At 46.4% G+C, this 23091-nt stretch overlaps 1 protein-coding gene across 9 annotated transcripts in view; it reads right to left on the minus strand.

Moving 5' to 3' along the window:
- Positions 1-9061: 9061 nt before the first annotated feature.
- Positions 9062-23091, minus strand: part of bru3 (bruno 3) — a 1518741-nt gene continuing 1504711 nt past the window's right edge. For 7 of the 9 annotated variants that reach the window (XM_070537813.1, XM_065432510.2, XM_065432508.2 and 4 more), the window contains 3 exons: positions 22254-22397; positions 19078-19248; positions 9062-10137 (listed from right to left, as the gene is read on the minus strand). In XM_070537813.1, coding sequence (XP_070393914.1) covers positions 19121-19248; positions 22254-22397 — 272 coding nt within the window. In that variant the 3' untranslated portion in view covers positions 9062-10137; positions 19078-19120. Of the gene's footprint in view, positions 10138-13919; positions 14233-17581; positions 17652-19077; positions 19249-22253; positions 22398-23091 lie in introns of those variants that run through there. The other 2 variants (XM_065432504.2, XM_065432505.2) reach the window with 2 other exon arrangements.

The raw sequence follows: 23091 nt of genomic DNA on the forward strand, positions 1-23091 counted from the left end.
CGTACCAGATACATGCGCTGCTGGGTCAACGTGATACCTACATGGTACCATTGCTGAAATAGAGTAAACGCTGATGCTCGGTCCATTCTCGTGAACCAGGCTGCGCGCTGTAGGCGAGCCAATAATGGTAGGCCTCGTCGTTCACAGGCATAACGCATGCACGGAGCCATGCTGGCCGATCCAGCCTACGTAAACAAAGCACTCCAAGTGCTGAAGCAGTTCTTTTGGCAGATGAACAAGCGTGTACGAACGGCGAATACATAACAGAAGCTAAATAACTGATCACCGGTGTGACGTTTACTTAATTGCTTGATTCTCGCCTAGATAAAGGAGTAAACTTATTAAGCAGTACACGAGTTTTGCTGTATAACTCCTACGGACCACGTCAGGATCACGTCGTACACGGGTATTCAACATTGTCTACGAATGTTTGACAGAAAAAAAATACAATGAATCTATACGAAGAACGACGTTTCCTTACGATGCAGCACTGGTTAGGATATTCTAAGCCTAACCCGACGCGAGCAGCACTGCAGATGACGAATCAGCTTAATACCCGAGCCCAATCCATCCCCTCCCCCCCACCCCCCCCGCCTTTCCCCCCGTGTGCTCGGCCACCTTGAGATCGTTCGCTTCCGAGGAGGAGAGCGGAATAAAATGACTTCGGAAGAATAAATCCAGGCTGTCTAGAAAAGATCAACACACGAAATCCTGCAAGAGCCAGGCATCGGAACAAATTTCCCGCAGTGATTATTCCTTGAACAGCACTAAAATCGAGTACCAAACGGAAACACAGATGTGGCAGCAGCAGACGACTGCCAAATGTAAAAGCCGTAAAATGTTTGCTCTTCTTTTAAGCATGAGCTTGTGCGACGAGGAAATACGAACTAGCAAACCTTCATACAACCCGGAAAGGTTTGTCCATGGTGCGTGAAAAAAAGAGGCAATAAATAAGCAAAACATTTAAATGAGCTATGCTTTAACCAGGGGTGCTGATTATAACCTGAACGCCTGGCGCAAAGAGCAACAGCAGGCAGCCACAGAGAAGCAACTCTCCGATGGGGTGAAGCACTCTACGCAAGTACAGCCTATATGCGAGTGGTAAGAAGCTTGATATGCATTAAAAATACCGTGTGTACATGAGAGCGAGAGAGCGAGCGAGCGAGAGTGAGTGAGTGAGTGCGTGTGAGTGAGTGTGTATCTGAATGAAAACAAGGCATAGCTCGCGCTGCGTCGTCGACCCCGCGGACTTGACCGATCCTGCCAGGCCGGTCTGTGCGCCGTTTACTCGCCGCTACAGACACAGGGGAGAGGCCACGCGGAGCTCGTGCTCTGCGCGTGAGATAGCCAGCTGAGACGCTATTCGCCGTCTTTGGCGGTTTTGGCTCGCCGCATGGAGCATTACTGCCCAGCGCTGCACGTACCCTCCCTCCACTACACACCATGACATAAAGTGAGGTGTGGCACGTAGCTAGATTTTCTATTCGGATTACTCGCATAATCACGATACCAAAGGCGCGGTATGGCTTAATATCCAGTGTGAGATTAAAGTTGAGGCCAAATCAACAAATACTTTTTTGTTCGTAAGCGACGTTCGCCATAAGTTGGCATCTAATGTCACGGGACCTTATAGCCTAACAATTTTTTTTGAATACTGGTCATGGTCCGCTTTTTTGCGGGACGTGCCAACTTGACAGATTTCGTCAAGCCTCACTGAGTGACGTAACAGAGCGACTTGCGTTCGAGCAATCAGCGTCGCTAACACGCTTGGCTGCCCTTCTGTAGGTGAAGTCACCACGCAGGGCATCAGCATTGAGTTGACAGAACAGCAGCGCGTAACAGGGTCTTACACGGATAACCTACCCTCGTGCACTTTATGGAATTTCTATAGCTACAGCGCGCTGTGCAAACCTTCCTCTAGGGTATCTTAAGCAGCATGCGCCGACAGGCAACTGCAGGAGCGGTACTGTGGCCCCGGGAAAAGCCCGGCGCAGACATTCGCCACGCACCACGAACCGGCCAGTCGAAACGGCCCTGCGATGGAAAGCAAAGCTGGGCGCGCGATGAGGTGCGCACAGAGAGAGAGAGAGGCCTACATCTCGAAGCGGGTGAGGGATGATATGGCACACGAAGCGTGGCCGCAGTCCGGTGCGCCCGACCACTCGGACTGTGAGGGCCATCCCTGTTGTCGTCATCTAGGTTGTAGCAAGCTTGGCAAGTTTCGCGCATGCGCGCAAAGCTTTGGCGGACTAGTCTAGAAGCTCTGTGTCTTCTCCGTCTATGTACAGTCTGGAGCCGCGGCGAGCAGCGCTTATGAGATGACCATGGCTGCCACATGGCGCAGCTGTTGCTACACGGTTATAAAGGAAAACGGAAAACCACACACGACGGCGCAAATTAAGTTGACCACGGAGTTAATGTATGTATGAAATATTAAACAAGTTGGAAAAAACATGGTACCTGTCGATGAAACCATTTGTAGTAAATGCTATCTACTCGTACGTCGTCCCACTGTACGTGAACCTATTCCAGATGACAAAGGTTGCGAAGCATTCACGGCAAAGGCAACAAGAGTGGTTCACTTGCGCATGCTTATACGAAGCGTCTCGTACAATCCTACGTGAATCTTCGCTAAAATGTACTCTTTAAAAAAAGGAGAGAAAAACGGAAACCTCACGGATTAATAGCGTGCAAGAACGTAAAAAATGACCGGCTGTTATTGTCATGCGGTAATTTTGTGAACGCAACGTAACTAATATCTCTTTTTCATGTTGGTTTCTGTAAGAAAAGACGCATAGTGCGTTCTGTAAACATCAGAGCACACTGCGACCAAATGGGTGTCATAAACACAATTATCAGCTGCATGCCGCTTAAGCGTAGACATGTGTGTTCCACAAGACAAGTAAAATTGCAAAGACGATAAGCTTATCGCATGTCACAATAGCTTATCGCATGGCACAGAGCCGCATATGGGAAGTCACTGAACATGCTATTCGGTCCCCTAATCTTCAGCAAAAATAAAAATAAAAGTAAGGGAAATAGCGAAGTTCAAGCAATTGACTCCTTTGGTTCTTTCGAAAATATTGCACAAGTAACAACTTGTAAAAGAAAATGACTAATAAGCAGAAACGACAGCGCTTTTGCTTGCTGAATGCGTATGAAAGCTTTGGATGTGATGAAAACGTATAATACTGAAGTATATCGAAAAGAACTTCGAGTTCTTGCATGATTGCTCACTGTACATGATTAAGTGACTAAAATACTTGATAAAGCATCGTTAGAAACAAACTTCTGCCAGAACGCAGAAGGAAAACAATGGTAAAAATCAATACTCCAACATCCCGTGAGAACACTGCCTATAACTCTTAGACTTGTTATCACGTGAAGTCGCAACTGAAATATACATAATTACTTCAAAGACTAGAGAATTCAACAGTCGTGATAGCAGTGAAAGTCAATAAATTATACGGCAGACACGACAATCAGACGCAAAAATATACGAAAGCACAGCAAAAAGAGAAATCCGCTCAATGAATACAAATCACGCGCTCAGGTGGTAAAAGGAAGGCTATGCCAATAATGAGGAGAACCGATAAAACTGCCCGTACACCGAGTGCAACGTTCGAGAAATGCTACGATAAAAAACGAACGTGACGTCGCCTCTCGAGACATTGAGCTGAGGTGTGATGGTGCAGTGAGAAAAGACACGCCCAGGTGTGGAGACTGGTGCAAAACACGCATCGTCAACCCAGGAAAAACAAGAGAGCAATCGGAGACAGTGGGTGTGCAGTCGAAGACAAATGCTTCAGCTGCTGCGTGCCGCTGTAGCCCGCGTAAGCAGAGAATAAGCGTTCGTCAACGCTTTCTCAAGAGAACAGAAGGCCGGAACAGGCCGGAAGAAACGATAACGGTACAAATATTATAGTCCATCATGGGCCAGTGCATCTTTGAAAAAAAAAAGAAAATTCTCACTTAAAAAAAGGGGGGAAATGAAATGGCGACTTCAGTTCGGAAGACTGATGCTCAAAGGCCTGCCTGAAGAGCTTGCCCTAAATGAGAGAAACACGAACGTGTGCCCAAGCTTCCCTAGAGCGCATAAACGGACTATAGTTGCACTTTGTATAGCGATACAAGTTTTGCACAATGAAGTGATACGGCAGAATCGGCGGGCAGTCGTCCTATTTGTAAGAGAACAACAAAATAAATAAAGGAACGAAGAAATGATTAACACTATACAGGTGCGTCAGCGTCCCACGTTTCTCTTTGCCGGCTCCGCTACAGCTGACGATGTTAGTTCACGAAGAGGTCCTTCCCTAATGGCGAACACAGTCACTCGCAAAACATGAAAGCGCGGCTGGCTAATTCGACATCAATGGCGTTGTGACCTCGCCTAAGTTGACTTCGAGAGCGGAGTGTTCCTGCGTGGCATGAAACTGCAACGCCCAAGAACCGTACAATCTGTCTAACTGTAAATAAAAGTAAGTCCACAGAAAAGACGGAAAATCCGCGCTTGTACAACTACAAAGCTTTGGCCTTTTTCGAGTTGGTTATCGAGCACAGCCCTGTGTTTTCCTGGCTCTGCAGTTAAGTACGCGGCACCCATCGGCTCGCGTGTAGAACAGGGAGGAGGAAGGCATTGGTCTCTGAGTTCGTGGCTCGAAATCATACGCCAGAGAACGCGTTGCCAGCGACAAGCACTTGCGTTGATCTCCCGTGTGACCGTCGCCATACTGACCGGTAAGATGTGTGCGTATGCGTTCGTGTGTGTATGTATTCGTATGTACATGGTTAATAACGCGCACAGGAAACAGGGAGAAGTGGTTACGAAGCTCCCGTCGAACGCGCCGGTGCTGGAGGATAAACCCTCGCCGCATCGTCCCCGAACGGATGAGGGTGAAAGCTGCGCGCCGCCTCGTTGGATGCGTCTGCGTGGCTTTCATCGTGACGATGGAGATGATTTGTTTATATATCTTTATATATATATATATATATATATGCGGATCTATAGGCGTGATATATATTATTTATATATATATTTCTGCAATAACCAGTGTGCGATGATAATACTCGCATCCTATGCGCAAAAGGAAGTCGTAACGAAAGAAGCGTGCGATGGTCGGCAGGGTGTTCATAACGAATGTGCGCCAAGGCATCTCGTGACTCAGAGAAACCAAGCGGTTCGCTCCGCGCCTCGACTTGGCCGGAGACGCGGCTACCCAGGGAAGTAGCCCTGCTGCGGCCGCGGTGGGCGCCACTCAGACACGGAGGCCGGCTCGTGCGAAGGTTTCAACAGAACATCTTTGGCAACAACTTGACCGGACTACGTCGCTCCGGCGCATGGAGGACACTACGGGGTGAACAACCGTCGGAGAAAGAAAGATGACGGCCTGGTCATAGAAAATCTGTAAATGCTTAGACGCCGGCTTGGCTGCGCTCCGAGTCACGACATCTCAACGTCAGTCCTTCATCGACGTTTACTCAGAGACCGAAATGCGCATCGCGGTCATGGACTGAGTTTTGGCTGTTCTCTGTCGCGGCTCTAATATTAAACGCGGGATCCTGTCAGCTTGGCCGACGCGGTGAATGAAAGCCGTGGATAGCCGGCCGACAGGCATGTGGGAGGGCGGAGGAGGCAAGACACACCGCGCAGGTTGTCGCACTCCGGCGTAGCAGGACGCATCGAACGCGACTGCATCTGCTGGTCGCTGTTGCGAGGCCTTCAACAAAGTGGACAGTCCTCGTATGGAATGGTTAGCGCAGCCGAAGGGAAATGAGAGAGCGAAGCGGGGCAGGAGAGCAAGGAATGTGCAGAGTTCTCTCCTCTGGACGGCAGAGGACCTGAAAGAAGTGCTGGACCTGTCGGCGTCGAAAACGTGGCATGCGTGACATGCTAAAGCGAGCGGGACTTGCATACCCGTGCTAAACAAGGAAGCAGGCCATTTGCAAAGCATTTAGTTTTCACTCTGATCACGCCTCCTCGGCGAATAGATCTTGTCCAATTCCCTTATGACCTGTCCTTCTTTATTTCTCTCGAAACGTTCTGCTAGAGGTATCCATTTGGAATACGTATTTGGGTGCTTCTGCACAAGTTCGAAGTGAACTTGATGAGGAGCGATGCGCGTGATCTGTGCGTGTGCAACTGAAGAAGCGACGCCAGTAAGCGCCAAGGCGCAGTCACTGGGCCCGCTACACGGTTGAAGCAACGAGCTACGAAGAAAGGTACGACGGGGTGGCTCTCGGCGTTGCCAAAGGGTAAGCGCGGTAACAAAAGGTATGTCGCGGAGAGCCCCGCCGCCTCGATCATCTGACCTCACTACCCTGTTAGTCTCGTCCTCATAGCTGGAGCGAATGATCAGAGTACGTACAAGTTCTTTTGTGGAATGAAAGAAGGCAGCACGACGATGCCGGAAGTGAAACCTAGAAATCCACAGCCTTAGGTCTGGTGCCAGTGGGAACAGGCTGATGCCCGAGCCCAACCGGATGAGTGCGTAAGGCAGAAGACGCGAGGCGGGCAAAATGCTGAGTGTAAGCAGCTGCTGCGAATGCTATCAAGTGTTGTGAGATAGCCCTAAACTTCTCTCAAGGGTTGAGGAAAGACGCGCAGAGGAAAGGTACACATGTTTTTTTTTCTTTGTATTTACCCTGTAGGTCTGCTTAACACAGTTCGCATACTTAACGGCATTCAGACCACAAGTGAAACTTGAGAGACCAAAACGAGCTCACACAACACCCAGAAAAGAAAACAGTCAATCTGGGGGCTACACATTCTACACAGGCACTGCCGGTGTGTCGGCCGAGGAAACCACTAAATATGTCTCAGCGCTCTTCAGCAGTATGAATTACGCACATAAATCGTTCATCAATGCTTGAAGGTTCAATTCCGAGAGGAAAAATAAATATCGACAGCTTTTGTTGAGCTTCCTGTGCCGATGAGCGTACTTCCGCAAGCGATTCGCGTATTCCCCAGGCGTATTGTCAGAATTTCAAACATATTTTTACTGCTCCTGTAGAGCGTCTGCGGCTCCCTCGGTTAACGAGTGGCGAAGATCTATTGACACTGAAATATTTAAGAACCTTCGTTGCTGCTACTACAATATTCTATCCCACGTGAAAAGGAAACAGCTTCCAAAGAGACGCTGCGATATTTTTTTTTTAGTATCAACGCTCAAAAGGCATAATGTCACGTAAAAAAAAAAGACAACTATCGGAAGGAGGGGCCCTAAACAATTCATTGCGCCCCCCCCCCCCCCCCCCCCCCCCACAAAGCGTCCTTTCATGCCTAGGCCCAGCGTCAGTCTTGGTACGACATACAGGAGGCTTGTTCATAAGGTGCAACAAATCTGTGCAGATGTTCCCTATGCGAAGGCAACATGGGAACATCTTCTGAACAGCCTGTTCACCAGTTCCACGGTGACGCTGAGAAACCAGACACCAGGCCAGAACGCAAACAAGCGCTCGATGCTGTTAAGTTTGTAGGATTCGAAACGCGCAAAACACAGCAAAAAGGATCTCGCTCAGCATATGAGTGGCAGGCAAAGCCAGACATGTTCTCGGTCGACGCACCGGCAGCTGAACACAGTGCCCGTTGCTAACGGCAGCCACACTCACGGTCACACTGTTCACAGAGCACGCACCACCACGTTTCCATGCAAATGAAAACAGAAAAACACGACAATGAACCAAGCAGCGTCGGAGGTGGAAAGCTCTCACCCCTGCTGCAGTAACAAGAGTGACACGCACGTGGATTCACGAAACCGAGGAGAAAAGATCCAGGGCCAGAGCTGGAACCAAGAAACAGGGAAGGCAAGCATTCGCGGATGCCGCTTCCCTCGCCTTGGCTGCATCATTCACAAAAAACTTCGTGTGATCAAAAATAGTCTTCTCTACAAACAACCACGCAAGTCACTCGAGCGTGGGACCTGTACGAAATCGTTACTTTTTTCGCTTCGTCTTCCTTTCTAGAAATCCTCTGGCATGTGTGTGTGTGTATATAATATATATATAATATAGTCTTTTCCCCTTTTATTATATATACAGGGTGCGTCAGAGAACTTTAGCCAGAGTTTAAAATATGCCGATGCACTCTAAGACGACGCGACCAAATGCATGTTGCTCACTTTTGTTTGTAGTGTGTCACGCTATGGTTTGTATCTTGCTTAATTAGATAATTAGTCAATAATAATTAACCGACTTCTGAAGCAACTAAGTTAGGCAAAAAATTCCATTTCAGAAGTTGTAGAGCACTTCGCCAAATGTCCGATTAGACAGTTTCCGACCTTCTATCCAAAAAGTATTAGTGTTTTTCAGCTTACTGCAGATGCCCGCGAAAAAAAAAAAGGAATACCACGTGACATACCCGCTTGTGCGCCGTGATTGCAGCGCTTCCAAACTGTCCACGTACAAACGAACATAGCATCTTGCAGGACGTGTTGCCACTTAAAAGGCGACAGGGCAGTGACGAAGGCGTTGGCTGTTCGATTTACGCCAGCGATGTGCTTCCCTCGCGGCGGTTCATGATAGCGATAAGCAGACGCAGTGGCAGCATACCCGGCTAAGTGCTATGTTTGTTGGTGCGCGGAACGCTTGGGAGCAGTGCAATGACGACGCGCAAGCGGGCATGTGCTGTTCTTTTTTTTTCCCGCATTTCGCGAGCATCGGTAGTAAGCTCAGAAACATAGTATTTAATACATAGAAAGACAGAAACTGTTTATTCAGACGTTTTGCAGACCGCTCTACAACTTTCTAATTGTAATTTTTTTTCCTAGCTTCGTTGCTGCAGAAGTTTGACTAATCATTTAATTAAGCAAAATACAAAATATAGCGTGACACATTACATACAAAAGTGAGCAGCATGAATTTGGTCGCGTCTTGTTAGAGTGCATTGGTATATTTTTAAACTCAGGCTAAAGTTAGCTGAAACACCACCCCCCCCCCCACACACACACACACATATTTTATATATATATATATATATATATATATATATATATATATATATATATATATATATATATATATATATATATATATATATATATATATATATATATATCATCAGTACGCTAGTGTATTGTATATACTGCTGTGTTTACGCTTGTTTTTCTTCGTATGTACAGGTGACCGCTACTAATACTACATCTCTAGATCAACTACAGAACTTGGCGCTGCTGAGACGCACTTGTCAACAGAGTCGGTTTCACGCATGCGCAGGTCCTCCTTCGTCGGGCCATGCGAAATGCATTTGTGTACTCGTGTAAACCCGTGTGTTGAGTGAGCGTGTGTTCGTGCGTGTGCTTCTGTGTACGTGTGTTTGTCTGTGGAGAGGAAGTGCGCAGTGCGGCCGGAGAGTGCAGAGAAGGAAGAAGTGGCCCACGCGCGCACTCGCACAACAGTCACGGTGCCAAACCAGGCCGCAAGAGGGCGCGCGCAGGCGCCGCAGCGATGGCGATGGCACTTCCAGCGCCGATACTGATATGGATGCTCCCGTGTGGCGCGCCTTTCCCGAGCAGAGCTGGGTGCCGACGGCGCGCGCAGTGGTCGTCTCTTGCTTCCGCTTGATCGTCGTCTTTCGGGAAAGGCCCACCAGGGGGCGGCAGAGGCGGCGAAGCGGGGCGAGGGAAGAGAGAATAGCGAACTGGCGCTAAGCCTCGCGCGTCGCCTCAGCCTGCCCTTCTCGGCGCGTCGAGTATTCACAGCAAGACTAAGTGCGTCACCTGGAAATAAGTTTCTCGGCTACGCAGCCTCTAGAACTGACGCCTCGCACCCTTCCTGCGCCTTCATGTCCTTGAAGTAAACACTGGTAAAAGCTTATACACTGTGTCAAGGCTTGGCTGGGTTTGGCTACTAAACCTACTTGGCTATACTGACTACTTGTCATACTGTTTCTCGCGCGCCTTTCGTAGTAGTAACAGTAGAAGCTCTTCTGGTAAGCCGAAAAGGATGCGTTCATTGAGCCCTGAAGCGTTATTTTCTGTTTCCGGCCAACTAACAAACCTTCTAACACTGCTCTCACCCCTGCCGTCTAAGACGCGCTCAGTGGCGGCGGCTATAGTACACTGCTCGTCTAGCTACAACTCTGAAGTTCCAATCGCCCACGAAAAACAGGCATTGCCATCAAGGTCTTGTAACGCTTGGCATCTGAAAGAAAAAAGGAAAAGAAAACGAAAGCTTTCATGAAGCAAGACCTACCGAGACAAAGCTAGGCGGTCCGTTGCTGTGCTATAGCAAGACTACAAGCAGATGGAAGCGCCTCCAAGAAGTGCCAGACCCCTCTACTACCTCTTTAGCCCTTTTCATTGAGGTAGCCCTCTTCATGCGGCAAAGGGTTAAACTTCTACGTTCAGTTCCCCACCTTGCATCGCATCACGGTGTTTATCTTGTTCAGCACAAAAAGACGGACGGAGACAGAAACACAGCACAGACACCCACGTGACTGTCCTCCGTTTTCTTGCGCTGCACAACGTGACATTCACCCAGCTGTCTCTATCGCGCTGTTCGGGCGGCTTCTGCTTTGCGAGACACCGCGGACAGTTTTCTTCGAGAACAAAATTTGTCGCTAGGCTAGGTGGTTCATGCTTAGCAATCGAATACTGATAAGCGTAATTCCAAGACGGGACAGAAGCACAGTGCAAGCGCTATGCTGTGCGCTTGTGTTGTGCTTCTGTGACTTTCTTTTGTCCCGTCTTGGACCTGCGTTTACCAGTATTCTATTATTAAGCATGTCCTTTGACTTCTCACCAACATATCTACCAACCATTTTGTCTGAGACAAAGATGAAAAATTTACCACCACTGTATCCCTTTTGCAACCCCGACGGGATAAATATTTATCAGTTATATCTTTGCATCTGCACACAAATTGAACCATTCTGGATCCAAGAATGTCATCATAAGGCATGCGCAATAAAAAAAAAAAACTAGTCAAACAAAAAAAGTTCATGTAACTGTGTTTAGGTTAACAGACATTTACGAATTACATGGCAAACCTTCTTAGTGGCAAGTACTATTCGTAAGTTTCGATTCACAGCAATGCAGACGTTTGTCTAGACGTTTCTAATTTTTCAGTGAAAACTTTATAAGTGACGGAAGCTTCTCAGAATGACGGTGCCGCAACACTTTCTTCGTTTAAATATAACTTGAACGGAACACGCAACTAATCTAGGTACAACAAAAAAATCTCAGCGCCAGTTAACAAGCTTGCCAACCGAGTGCAATCCGGTTTAGCACTTGCATGTCGAAACAAGAACTATAAACAAGTGCTGCGCTCTACAGGCATAAACGTGCAAGAAAGAACGCCACAACATGCTCACAATACTGAAAACAACGACACCAGTGAGCAGGTGTGTTTGGCCTTGTGTTGTCCATAGAGTGCACCGCATTCAAAGCGACAAATCGAAAGACCGCCGATCGCTACCGCTTTGCTTCTTCGCAAACATGCCACAACGTCCACGGAATTGCAGTTAAGGCATACTAAAATTATTGTACGTGACGAACCACCCATTTCTGTCGCTATGTAATATGAACATATGCTGTACCGCGCAATTTTTTTCCCTACAGAATGTCCTCTTACGTTGTGCAGCGTGTTAGCAAACGCTCGAAGTGAATGTCTCCTTAACTGATTCGCGCGGCGTATATGTACTGTGCCGGGCTAGGCGATGACGTGCACCTGGCGACGTGCTTGAGGTTTCCACGCCAACTACGTGCTACCAGAAAATTAAGCCATTCAACGCCACTAGCTTCAAATCTATAGCGCATATGCGTTGCGCTGTTTCCATGTTACGGAGCATGTGTTACGTGATGATATAACAAATGCAGGAACTATAACAGAATCTGACGTTTCTCTCTTTTTTCTTTTTTTTTCGTCGGGATTAAATATTTTCTTGATCAATTGAGATGGGACACTATGGTGCCACATGAATGAATAAAATATTCTCCATTAGCACATATATGCAAGCACGAAATTTCATAGCAATTAAAAAATGCTATAAAAAGAAGTCCCAATACTTGGCTTTTATTTCGCTAATTCGACTTGAATTCTAGGATGTATATTCAGAACTACAAAAATCTTTCAACGAGAAGAAGGGGAACTGAGAGGACAGATCTTTGTTGGCCACGATCACATGTTTGAGGCTAACCACAAACAACTTATTATTTAATAATTTATTGGAGTATAAAAATGGCTGGACACGATGATCGACAAAGTAGGCATGCGGGTCTTTTGCGTAAAACGAAACGTTTTGGATAGCTCCAGGAATACAACGACGACAACACGTATTTCTCTCTCTCTCTCTTATTATTTATTTGTTTTTTGGATAAGCAAAATCGGACGTGTTCAGAGGCCACGCTCGGCGTACTTTAATTTTCAAAACGTCAATTGTCGCTATATTCGTTACTGATTTACTGCTACTCTTCGCTTCTCGGCCACGGCTATGTTTGAGCCATGACGCCAATATCCTTTTCCTAATGTCAGCTCAGCAAAGCAGTTCTTTCACAAGACGGCGTCCAATGCGATTTTATTCGTAAGTTGGAGCTTACGAATAGCAGGCGGCCGCCATCTCTTACGATAATCGCAACGGGCAGGTATAAAAATAAAGTAACGATGTCGCTGGCGTCGGGATCTTATTAATGAAAAGCGGGAGCTAGCATCAAGATTGGTTCAGAGCAGGAAGCTTTCAATTTCCGCGCAAAGGTACTCGCATGGTCGGGAATAAAATCGACGATTTTCCGCAGCCGACATTTAATGACACGGTCTTTTCATAATACTTGGACCTAATTAGCAATTAAAAATTAATTAAAATCTATAGCAAACTTGCCTAAAACGCTTTCACACTGGAACCTGCGAAAGCAAGTGTGCCACGTGAGTGCATGCCGTGGTCTGCAATAAATGAACACGCGACATCCTTATGTGTTTTGTTCGCGTGCTATGTTGGCTGCGTTACTCTTATCGTAAAATCTATAGCAAAATTTCTCAGTGGCTATGGTGTTCGGCTGCTGAGCACGAGGTCGCGGGATCGAATCCCGGCACCAGCGGCCGCATTTCGGTGGGGGCGAAATGCGAAAACACCCGTGTACTTAGATTTAGGTGCACGTTAAAGAACCCCAGGTAATCAAAATTTCCGGAGTCCTCCACTACAGCGTGCCTCATAATCAGAAAGTGGTTTTGGCACGTAAAACCCCATAATTTATTTTTTTATAGCAAAATTTATAGTCAGCTGTGTGCAGCGGTTGTCCGCAGACCAACATTAAGCAGCCGACAAGGAATATAGCAGATGCAGATTCCGCACGACTGCCGACACTATAGCCACAGCGCAAAGGCAGAGCGCTCGGCTAAGACGCCACGTGTTGCGCCCCCGGCGCTTTTGTGCACAGCGCAGGCGGCCAGGGATGGAGGCGGGGTTCAGGCTCCTTTCGTGCCGCGTCAATGGTCCGAACGACGCTCCGCTTAATTAGGTCGCCATCTGTATCGGCTGGTGGTGGATAATCAGAAAAGTTGTAGCGTCGCTCGAAGGACGACGCATTGGCAGTGCTTTCGTTTGGGGCCTCTTCTATATTCAGCCGCAGAGGTCTATGCTGCGCGGTCAACGGGTTCCTCACGAACCGAATGCCTTTTCGATCTTTTCCTTCTTTTTTTTGTGCGTCCTTAATGACTGTTGATACTTCCTGCTAATATTGTTTTCACTTTACCAGAAGGTTGTGGTTGTGGATGCGAAGGCTGTGGGATCATTGCTCATCTGCGGCAAGTTGTTTTTTCATCCACTCTTATTTCCATTAATCTATCGTTTCTTTATTTAATTTATTAGGCACAAGTAATTTCCCCTGTGTTGTCCTTGGTGTGCCTAATAAAAAACGGGCCCCGCAGTTAACACCGTTTCTTCTCGTCTTTTCAAAATGTAATTTCCCCTTTCAACATCAGTTGCTATATTGCAGTCCTAAAAGTTTATTTGTGGCAATAACTTGGAAAAAATGCACCCATTTCTTGGCCCCTACAGTGCGTATGAGTGACGAGTCGGATGTGCAACGACAACGCCTACCACTCCTCGAACGATGTTCAAGCTAACCGCGAGTGCGAAACATTGCGCGTGCTACTACGCGGCGCTGCGACGCTGCCCGTGTGGCAACTTCTGGCGGGTACAGAGGGAACGGTGCCTTGCTGGCACCTACGAAAGATCTCTTGCACGCGGCAAAGTCTTCGCAAATATCTGCCAGGAACATGACGGCGATGACGAAAATTCGCCTGGAGGGAGAGAGAGAGAGAGAGAGCGAGAGAGGCTCTTTAATGGATTCAAGTGAGGTTTGCCCATGCCTTGCATGCCACTTCAGATGTCTAGGATTTGTCTATATGGTTGCTACTGCAATAAAACAAATAGACCGAAACGAATCGGTACATTCTACCAGCCGAAATTTGCGTTTCCAAGTTCTAATGTGTCGTTCAAGTAACAATGCGTAAACCTTTTCGCTTTTTTTGCTCGCGCCCCAGTGAGCCAGTACAACACGAACATATCACCCAGCACTCGTGTCGTGAACTGACAGCCCGTCAGCGCATGCAAGTACGCAAGCAGACATTAGTGCCACATCTAACTGTACACGCAGTGCTACGTCAAGCAGCGGTCAGGCATGTCTTCCACCGTTTAAGCAGTTCTCTACTTCACACAACGATACCAAGCGACACAACAACGATCTCAGCAGGACAAAGCCGGTGACCAAGGTGACTCAGCACGAAGAGACATACAGCTCCACGCTTCCCCGTTTCCGCATGCGCGACTACTGAAAAAATGGGAAACTCGCGGAGAATTTTCACGCTGGGACAATTTCACTGCAGGAAACCAGGTTTTCGGCATCTGCGCGCATCTTCGTCATCAAGAACGGAGCTCGCTAACTGCGGCGTCTTGACAGTCCAGGAACTCGCGAATGAGCTGAAACCTGGCAGCGACTACGAGAGCGGCCATGCGTGCTCGCACTTCCTCCGGACGCGCGGCGCGCCGTGAGCTGCGTCGACGGGAGGACGAAATGAACGCCGGCGCGGTGCGCCCGCGAGGGTTCGCTTCGCAAGAAAGTCCGCACGACCATCCGTCACCTCTGAACAGGAGCGAGACAAAATACATCTCCGTCAGTTTCTAGATACTGCTCAATTGTGAATCTTAAGCATTCGGAGTAATATGTGTAAAGTAAGTACTATAAAAAATAAATAAAAGCTTATTTTCATTCGACTGTCTAAGTTTTTTAATAGACATAACGTTATTACGTCGTCACAGTTCGGCTTTCAGTCAGGCCTGTCTACCGAAAGTGCCTTACTTCACCAAAAGGAATTGATTCTAAGGAATATGGAAGCAAAAAAACTTACCTAGGAATATTCATAGATTTCTCCAAGGTATTTGACAGGATAACTCAAGCTACAATGTTACAAAAACTCCAATGTTATGGAGTTCGTGGTGTCATATTAACTTTAATAAAAGGTTATTTATCAAATCGGCAACCGTGCGTATCACTCAACCGAGAGCTATCATCACCCATGAAAGTCAAGAATGGGGTACCCCAAGGCAGCATATTGGGACCCCTGTTATTTCATATGTGTATTAATGATATTTGACAAATGGACAGCTCTGTAGATTACGTAATCTACGCGGTTGACGCCAGTCTATGTTCTTCTGGTGAAATGGCTGATGACCTCATGGTGTCTGCAAATGATGTACTAAATAAAATATATGCATGGACTATTGCAAGTTGACTACACATTAACTGCTCCAAAACCAAGGCTGTACTGTTCCGTGCGAAATCCAAATTTTACGAAACGTCTCTCAAGCTAACGCTTAATAATAACGAAATTGAATTTTCCCAAACTGATAAGACTCTCGGTGTTCTCTTTCACGAAAATATGGCATGGAATCACCGTACTGAACACATGAGCCATAAACATTGCAGAGTTTTAGGTGTGTTGCGCCAGTGTCAGAATATATTACCTGTAAAACAAAAACTAATATATATAACGCCATTTTTTCTTCACATATATACTATTGTCATCTGGTTTGGTCGACAGGCTCTAAAGCATAATTAAATAATCTGGCCGTACTGCAAAAAAAAATATGCCCTGAGGTGTATTGAAGGTGTATCACATAACGCACACACCGCTTCATTATTTATAAAGTACAGAATTTTAAGAGTAAACAGTTATTACGAAGACCAGCTTTTGTCAACATTTAAACCAGAAATACGCAGAGGAAGTACCCTCTTACGTACAGTGGCTGATTTGCAACCGAATTCGGCCAGTCGCCTCACTCGACATACAGAGAACTGGTATGTACCATGTCCTCGTACTAATTATCGAATGCAAACATTACGTTTCCGCCTTCCGAGTTTACTGAACAAATGGAAATTAACAACTGAAAGTTTACGTATCTTGTCCAAAACTGATACACTACATAGGATGTCCTGAATGTGCTATTCATGTAATATTAGGTCATTGTTGTGATGGTTAATTAATGTCATGCAATTATCAATTGCTTTCTTGTTTAATATTTTTTATATATTTGAGAATATTCCTTTACGCTTTGCTCTGACGGGCTACATGCGTGTTCATCTTATATTGCCGCTCTCCGCTGCCTTTAATTTTGTAATTTTGAAATTTTGTTTTCGGAGTGAGCGGGCCTGTCAAGCTGTGAAATGCAGCTTTTTTTCCCATCACACCTAACCATGTCCATGTGCACTCTTATGTACCTGCCATGTGGTTGAATAAACTCAAACTCAAGTTACTTTTAGAATACCACGACATTTGCATCTTGATATTCTACTGCTATTTGGAAGTTTCACGAGCGACACCACTGAAGAAACAATTACCACTGATGGGAAGGCGTGATGCCGGTAGCTAATGCCAGTCAAGTCAAATGCTCTGGTCGGATGCTCCTGCTTCAGTTTTACTGGTCGTAAATGTAAAAGAATACAACTGGCTGAGAAACGTCAATCTCACGCACCTGACGGCGAGTTGTCTGTGCAAGCCCGTGTCCCTAGTGAAGTCACACTGCACGACATCTTGTCACGCATTGGCTATCTCTAAGGGGAAACCATAAAGCCTACGTTGCCGTTACAAGGTACACATTAGCCATAGCATCCATTCACACTAAAACGATAGGCCAGCAATGTAGCATTTTACACAACTACCGGCGAAGGATGTATTTGCCAGACGAGCCAATTGGATCCACGACGCGTCGTCCGCGGCTAATTCCCTAGTCTTGGTCAGGAAGGCATTGGAAACGGGCTGCAGTCCACGCCTAGACTGCGCGCGAGTCCCGATTCCAGGCTGGCAAAAGCGCACACTGCAGTCGGGTGAAACCGCAAACGTGCATCTTTTCGCTACGGCACGCACGAGGGATGAGGTCGTAAGGAGACTGGTAGCACTGTAAACGGTAGCCCGCGCGGACGTCAGCAGACGACAGCAAGGCGAGAGAGAGAGAGAGAGAGCGTGGAGACAGACGAACCAAAGAAGCGCCGTGCGTCGAAATCAAACAGAGGGCATGTACGAAACTACAGTCGGGGTATATGTGTACACTCTGCACACGCCACCAACACAAAGCACAACACACCCACTTACTGGTGGGGATAGGGGCCGTGAGTTAACCGAAGAGAGGCACTGAGTAGAGAAGGGCTGAGTGGTCAGCAGCCCTGGGTCGGGACGGCAGACAGTCAGGTTTCGCTGTCACAACTCAACTGTCTTCTATGCTACAACTTTTTATGACACATTCACTCACTTCCCTCCCTTGCATTAAGAGGGTGGTGAAGCGTTCAGATAAGCACGATTTCCTATATGGTTATCTTTACAGTTATCGCTACATTCCTAGCTGGAAAGTGCGAGAACTACAGTTACGGGTATCGAAACGTATGGGAACGCTATTCAAATAGCACGAACAAAAGAGACCGCTACTTTCAGCGCGTGATGTATATCACGACTGTATCGCCGCAGGCTACTGAACGCAATGTGTTAAATACCTTAATAAAGTCAATTTTTCCTCGACTTGTTTAATGGTTGGGCATGCATTTAGCACGTTCGGTACAATATCAGAAAAGCGCATAACTTCTCTCTTTGTTTCTGTGCTGAGTTAGTTTAGCAATAGCATTCCGCTGAACTACACGAATGTCCACGAATGCACTGTTTTCTTGACATGCTCGTCAGCTAAATGATAAATAATTGCAAAAAAATAACCTATGGATATGAGCAGTGCTACTTTACTACTACATAACCATACGAGTACGGCATCTTTCACTGCTTTCCCGCATGTTGAATAACGAAACTGCTTTTATGAAGACACTGCATTAAACAACAATTTTCAATTTTTCTCAACGTAGGCTAATATTCAAATGGTAAACATTTTTAGTACGACGCATGTTAACTTGACTAATTAAATGCACTTAATCAAGACATAGCTAGCGCAATGATCTCCGTTTTTCAAAAACGTTCAATTGTGAAGGATACAATATGTGAAAGTGCTCGTGAGATGGGCCAACAAGGTTGCTACAGAGACTAGTAAACCATTATAAATTCTATCACCATCTAGATTCAGCCAGGCGGTCTTGAACATATAGAAGTGAGCACAGGGAGGGCTACGCGTTATTACGGCGCTTTCCTCTGGACGAACAGCGGCCCCTGGAGGTGGTCGCGTCTCACCGGTCTCAACTGTACCATCAAGGCCAGATCAAGCACTCGAGAAAGCTTGCTAGGGCAGTTGCAAGTGACTCTGTTCGCCTTTGGTAAGCGCTATTAAACACTTCGTCTCAAGGGTACCATATTTACGAAATAGATATCACAAACGTAATCATTCTCTCATAAGGGTTATCGGACACAATATTCAGAACGCCGTGTACTAGCTGCGTTATCTAAGTATATCAATATTTCCGGCACAGGCGTTCACTGTGATTCGTGCTGGTGCTGTGAATGCTGCATTTGTTCTCATAGTTTTGTTATTTCGATTAAGAGCTATACACATTGCAGGAGCCAGCAGTGACAGAAGCTGCGCAAAACATTACCGCGCCAAACGAAGCATTAAGCTATTCTAAGCCCGCGATGTGAAACGCGAATCAAGGATGACCTCACCCCTATGGGCGCCCTATGAGGCAGCGCGCGGCATAGCCGGCGCTCAGTAGGGCCTGTTGGCATCCTTGGGACGCTTCAGTTGAACTTTGAGCCGCTTCATGCCGATCTGGAAGCCGTTCATTGCTTGGATGGCGGCCTGTGCGCTCGCTGGGTTGTCGAAACTGACGAAGCCTGCAGACAGGGATATGACCGTCGGCAAACAGTTGCCCACCTACACGGCAGCGTGGTACTTGCTACAACGCACAAGTAAGAACTGCGTGCTCATTTATGAAACAGGTCTTACACCCCTGCTGCACGGGCGCAGAAAATGACATTAACTGGCTAATGCTGTAAACTGTAATGTCATTCGTGGGGTGCCACACAGACATGCTTAATGGCATTAAAGTTTAATGCCATTCGCGACGTAGGGCGTTCTCGTAACTCACTTGGCCATCAAATGCGTACTCTCGTTCCCAATGTCTCCACATACTGGCAAGACTAAACGGATTCTTAGTGAACAGCAATTATTATATTCTTCAGTTTCTTTAAAAAATTGCTCATTCTCGCAGCGTAGTGCGTTCTTAGAATTATTACAACTCACTTGGCCGTCGAATGCGCACTTTCGTTTCCAATGTCCCCGCCGTGGCCGTGGTGACCACATTCTGACGATATTAAGCTAACTTGTAGATAAAAACAACTAATGTATTCTTCAATTTTTTAACAAAGGAGCTCTATATTTTCGTAGAGATCAGCAGGCGATCTTGCCGCTACGCATGACCAGAGTACTAATCGTGAGCGCGTTAGCCAAGAGAGGCTGTTCGATTGCACGGCGGCGGCTCCTTGCCTTGTTGGCCTCATACTGAAGCCTTCGAATTTCTCGACGATTTGAAGGAAAAAACCAGTCAAAAAACACAAAGGACAAGAGGAGAAGTTCACACTACAACGACTGGACTATCAACTGAGCTTTATTAGAATCTGTGTAGTCTCAGTAAAGCCAGCAGAGCATGCGTAACCGCATCATCGCTAATCACAGAGCATGAAAAGACGAGATATCGCTTCTATCATGACCGACCTAGAAATGCAAATTCTTTTTGAAGTAAGCGCACCGAGGTTAAACTAATGCAGTCGTCACCTAATAAACTGATGTAGTACGCTTCCAGGATTTCTCGCTCTTCTTTGCCCTTGCCCCTACCAAGAATCGTTGACCTGTTGAACAAAGGGTAACAACCACATTCATTGCAATGGCGAGGCAAGTTTGCACCGTTATCTGACCCCAGGGAGGAGTGGTGCTCACGCAGGCGGTCATTAATACATCGACCGGTTTGGCCTATGTAAAATCTTTCGCATGTGAGAGGGAAGTTATACACAACCCCTGCGACACATGCCGTAAAACGGTTTTCATGCTGCGTTGTGCAAACGTGGTTCCTTGCCCTGCCTCGAGAAATACGCGAGCACAGACCCGAAAGCTTACAAGGGGCAGAAAACACAACACTTACTCCCTGCTTGGCGGCAACCTTCTTGATGTTGTGGCTCACTTTATGCACATACGGCATGACTTCAAGTTTCCTACGCTCAGTTTCCCCACCATCTACTAGCTTCGTACGTTCCTTCTTTGGCCTCTGAAGCAGCGATTCAGCCACCGCTTTCAAAAGGGGCGGAGGGAACTCTGCGGCTTCTAAACGTTGGAATTGCGCGTCAAAGCTACTTTCAATAGCGTGGTGACAGCTTCTTTCGAGTGCATTGCGGAAACAATTCATTGCAATCCCTGTTTTTACAATCTTTGAATGTGCAGATACAAATGGTAAAAGAGCTTTCTTTCCCCTAGGTGAAAACATCCAGCATAAGTGCCCGTCATCAAAGAATGTTAGTTGCAGTTCTAGGAACCTGATGGAATGATTGCTAGGAAGTTCATGAGTGAAATTAAGAGCGCTTGAAGAAGCTTTAAAAGATGTCAATACATTGTCTACTGCTGCGGGCAGAGTGTTATTAGGTAAAAGCTCTAAAAGTACTAAAAAATCGTCCACATACCTAAAAACTTTGCATACACGCTTCTTTTGAAGGAAGCCTTGAAGTTTCCTGTCAAATTTTGCTAAAAATATCTGGGAGAGCACTGGAGCAACACTAGAGCAAATACATATTCCTTTTTCTGAAGGAACAAGGAGCCTTTGAATTCAACAACAGTGGATGACAGATAAAAGGATAAGAGCTCTAAAAAGACATCCACCGACATACCACATGCATTCTGGAAGTTTACAGGACTGCAGTGATCAATAAGTTCACGCACAGCTACAAACTACAGCTATAAACAATAACTTTGCAGCTACAAACAATAAGTTCACGCACAGCTGTGGTGCGAACTTCTCCTTTTGTCCTTTGTGCTTTTTGACTGGTTTTTTTCCTTGAAGTATGTACCAACAGGCCCGGATTTCAACCCTTCTTCTTGACGATGCTTGACTCGAAGAAGCACATAAGCCAGAACAACCTGGAGCACACGGTCAAATTCTTCAGGATCGCTGCTTGAGAGCTTTGAAGCTGTGAGCGCTATTTTTCCAATTTCAATGCTTTGTCTACGCTATGGATTAGGCGTCGAGCTAGCTTTGGCTTCAAACAGTTTACGGCTGGGCGAAACAATGACATTCCTAAAGTAAACTAGATACAATACGCCCATTAATGTTTCTCATGCCATCTCTTAAACATCTGCTCCCTAGATAACTGTTTTTTTATTGTATTACGATTGGCAAGCAAGCATAAACGTTTCACTGCAGCTATCGCCATCTCAACGCTTAATGTCAATAAGTATGCGCGTGTGGCAGCGATCGAAATATAATGGCATTAAGAAACTTAAGATCTTAAACTTTTAATGGCATTAACCTCGCCCGTGTGGCACAGGTAATAAATAGAAGTATTGGAACCCAAGAACAAAACAGTGTACACAGTATGCAGATTTCTTACATGACAACTGCAATTCAACGTCGGAAAGTTCAGCGACTGCTCTGCCGCATGACTGTCGCACATGAGGTCAGCACTTATAGAACTAAAGTTTCGTGGTCTGAGCCGCAGACACGCAGTGAAACAAATACGAACTTTGCAGACAAATAAATAAATAAATAAATAAATAAATAAATAAATAAATAAATAAATAAATAAATAAATAAATAAATAAATAAATAGACGGTCTACAAAACAGACGGCCTTACCAAAGCACTTGCTCTGGTTTGTGGCACGGTCGATGAAGACTTTGGCGCTGATCACATTGCCGAAGGGCATGAACATCTGCATCAGCTCAGCGTCTCCAAACTCCTGAGGAAGGTGGTAGATGAACAGGTTGCAGCCTTCGGGACCTGCGCAGCGGCGAACAGTGGGCGCGACGCATGAGCGTTAGTGCTCGGCCATAGCAGGGCCAACACATCGCCCGACTGCACGCAAGTCCGGGCAACAGCACGCCACAATGCCAGCGGAGCACACTCGGTTGGTTTCCGCAGCCGACATGTTGGCGCATAGTGGATAGGTTGATGTCATAGCATGGTCAATAATCAGCGCCTTGTGGTTTAGTGTGCTAGTTCGTGAAATTAGAATTTTCTGGTAAGCAGACCCCAAGATATTTATAACGTTCAACCCGTTCAAGAGGCAGTCCATCCAAATTATAAACGGATCTTGCGGGGAGATGCCTGCAGGTGAAATACAGTTGACACTTTGCACTGTTTAAAGACATGCCACACTTCGAGCACCAACCTTGAATCGCGTTTAAATCACTCTGTAGGCTGATAACGGCGTGATCATATTGAATATCTCTCTAAATTACGCAGTCGTCCGCATACAATGGCACTTCGCACTGACGACCTTGCGCAATATCATTAACGTAAACTAAAATATAACAACGACCCCAAAATAGACCCTTGGAGCACGCTAGAAGTTACAGTAGTGACGCGAGTTGATTTAACTAAGTAGATTAAAACATGCTGCGTTCGCCTAGTAAAATAATTTCTGATACAGTTGACTATAGCAGGATGAATAGAGAGACATGATAATTCATGT

Source organism: Dermacentor albipictus, chromosome 4 (genome assembly GCF_038994185.2).
Source record: "Dermacentor albipictus isolate Rhodes 1998 colony chromosome 4, USDA_Dalb.pri_finalv2, whole genome shotgun sequence".
NCBI classification, from domain to species: domain Eukaryota; kingdom Metazoa; phylum Arthropoda; class Arachnida; order Ixodida; family Ixodidae; genus Dermacentor; species Dermacentor albipictus.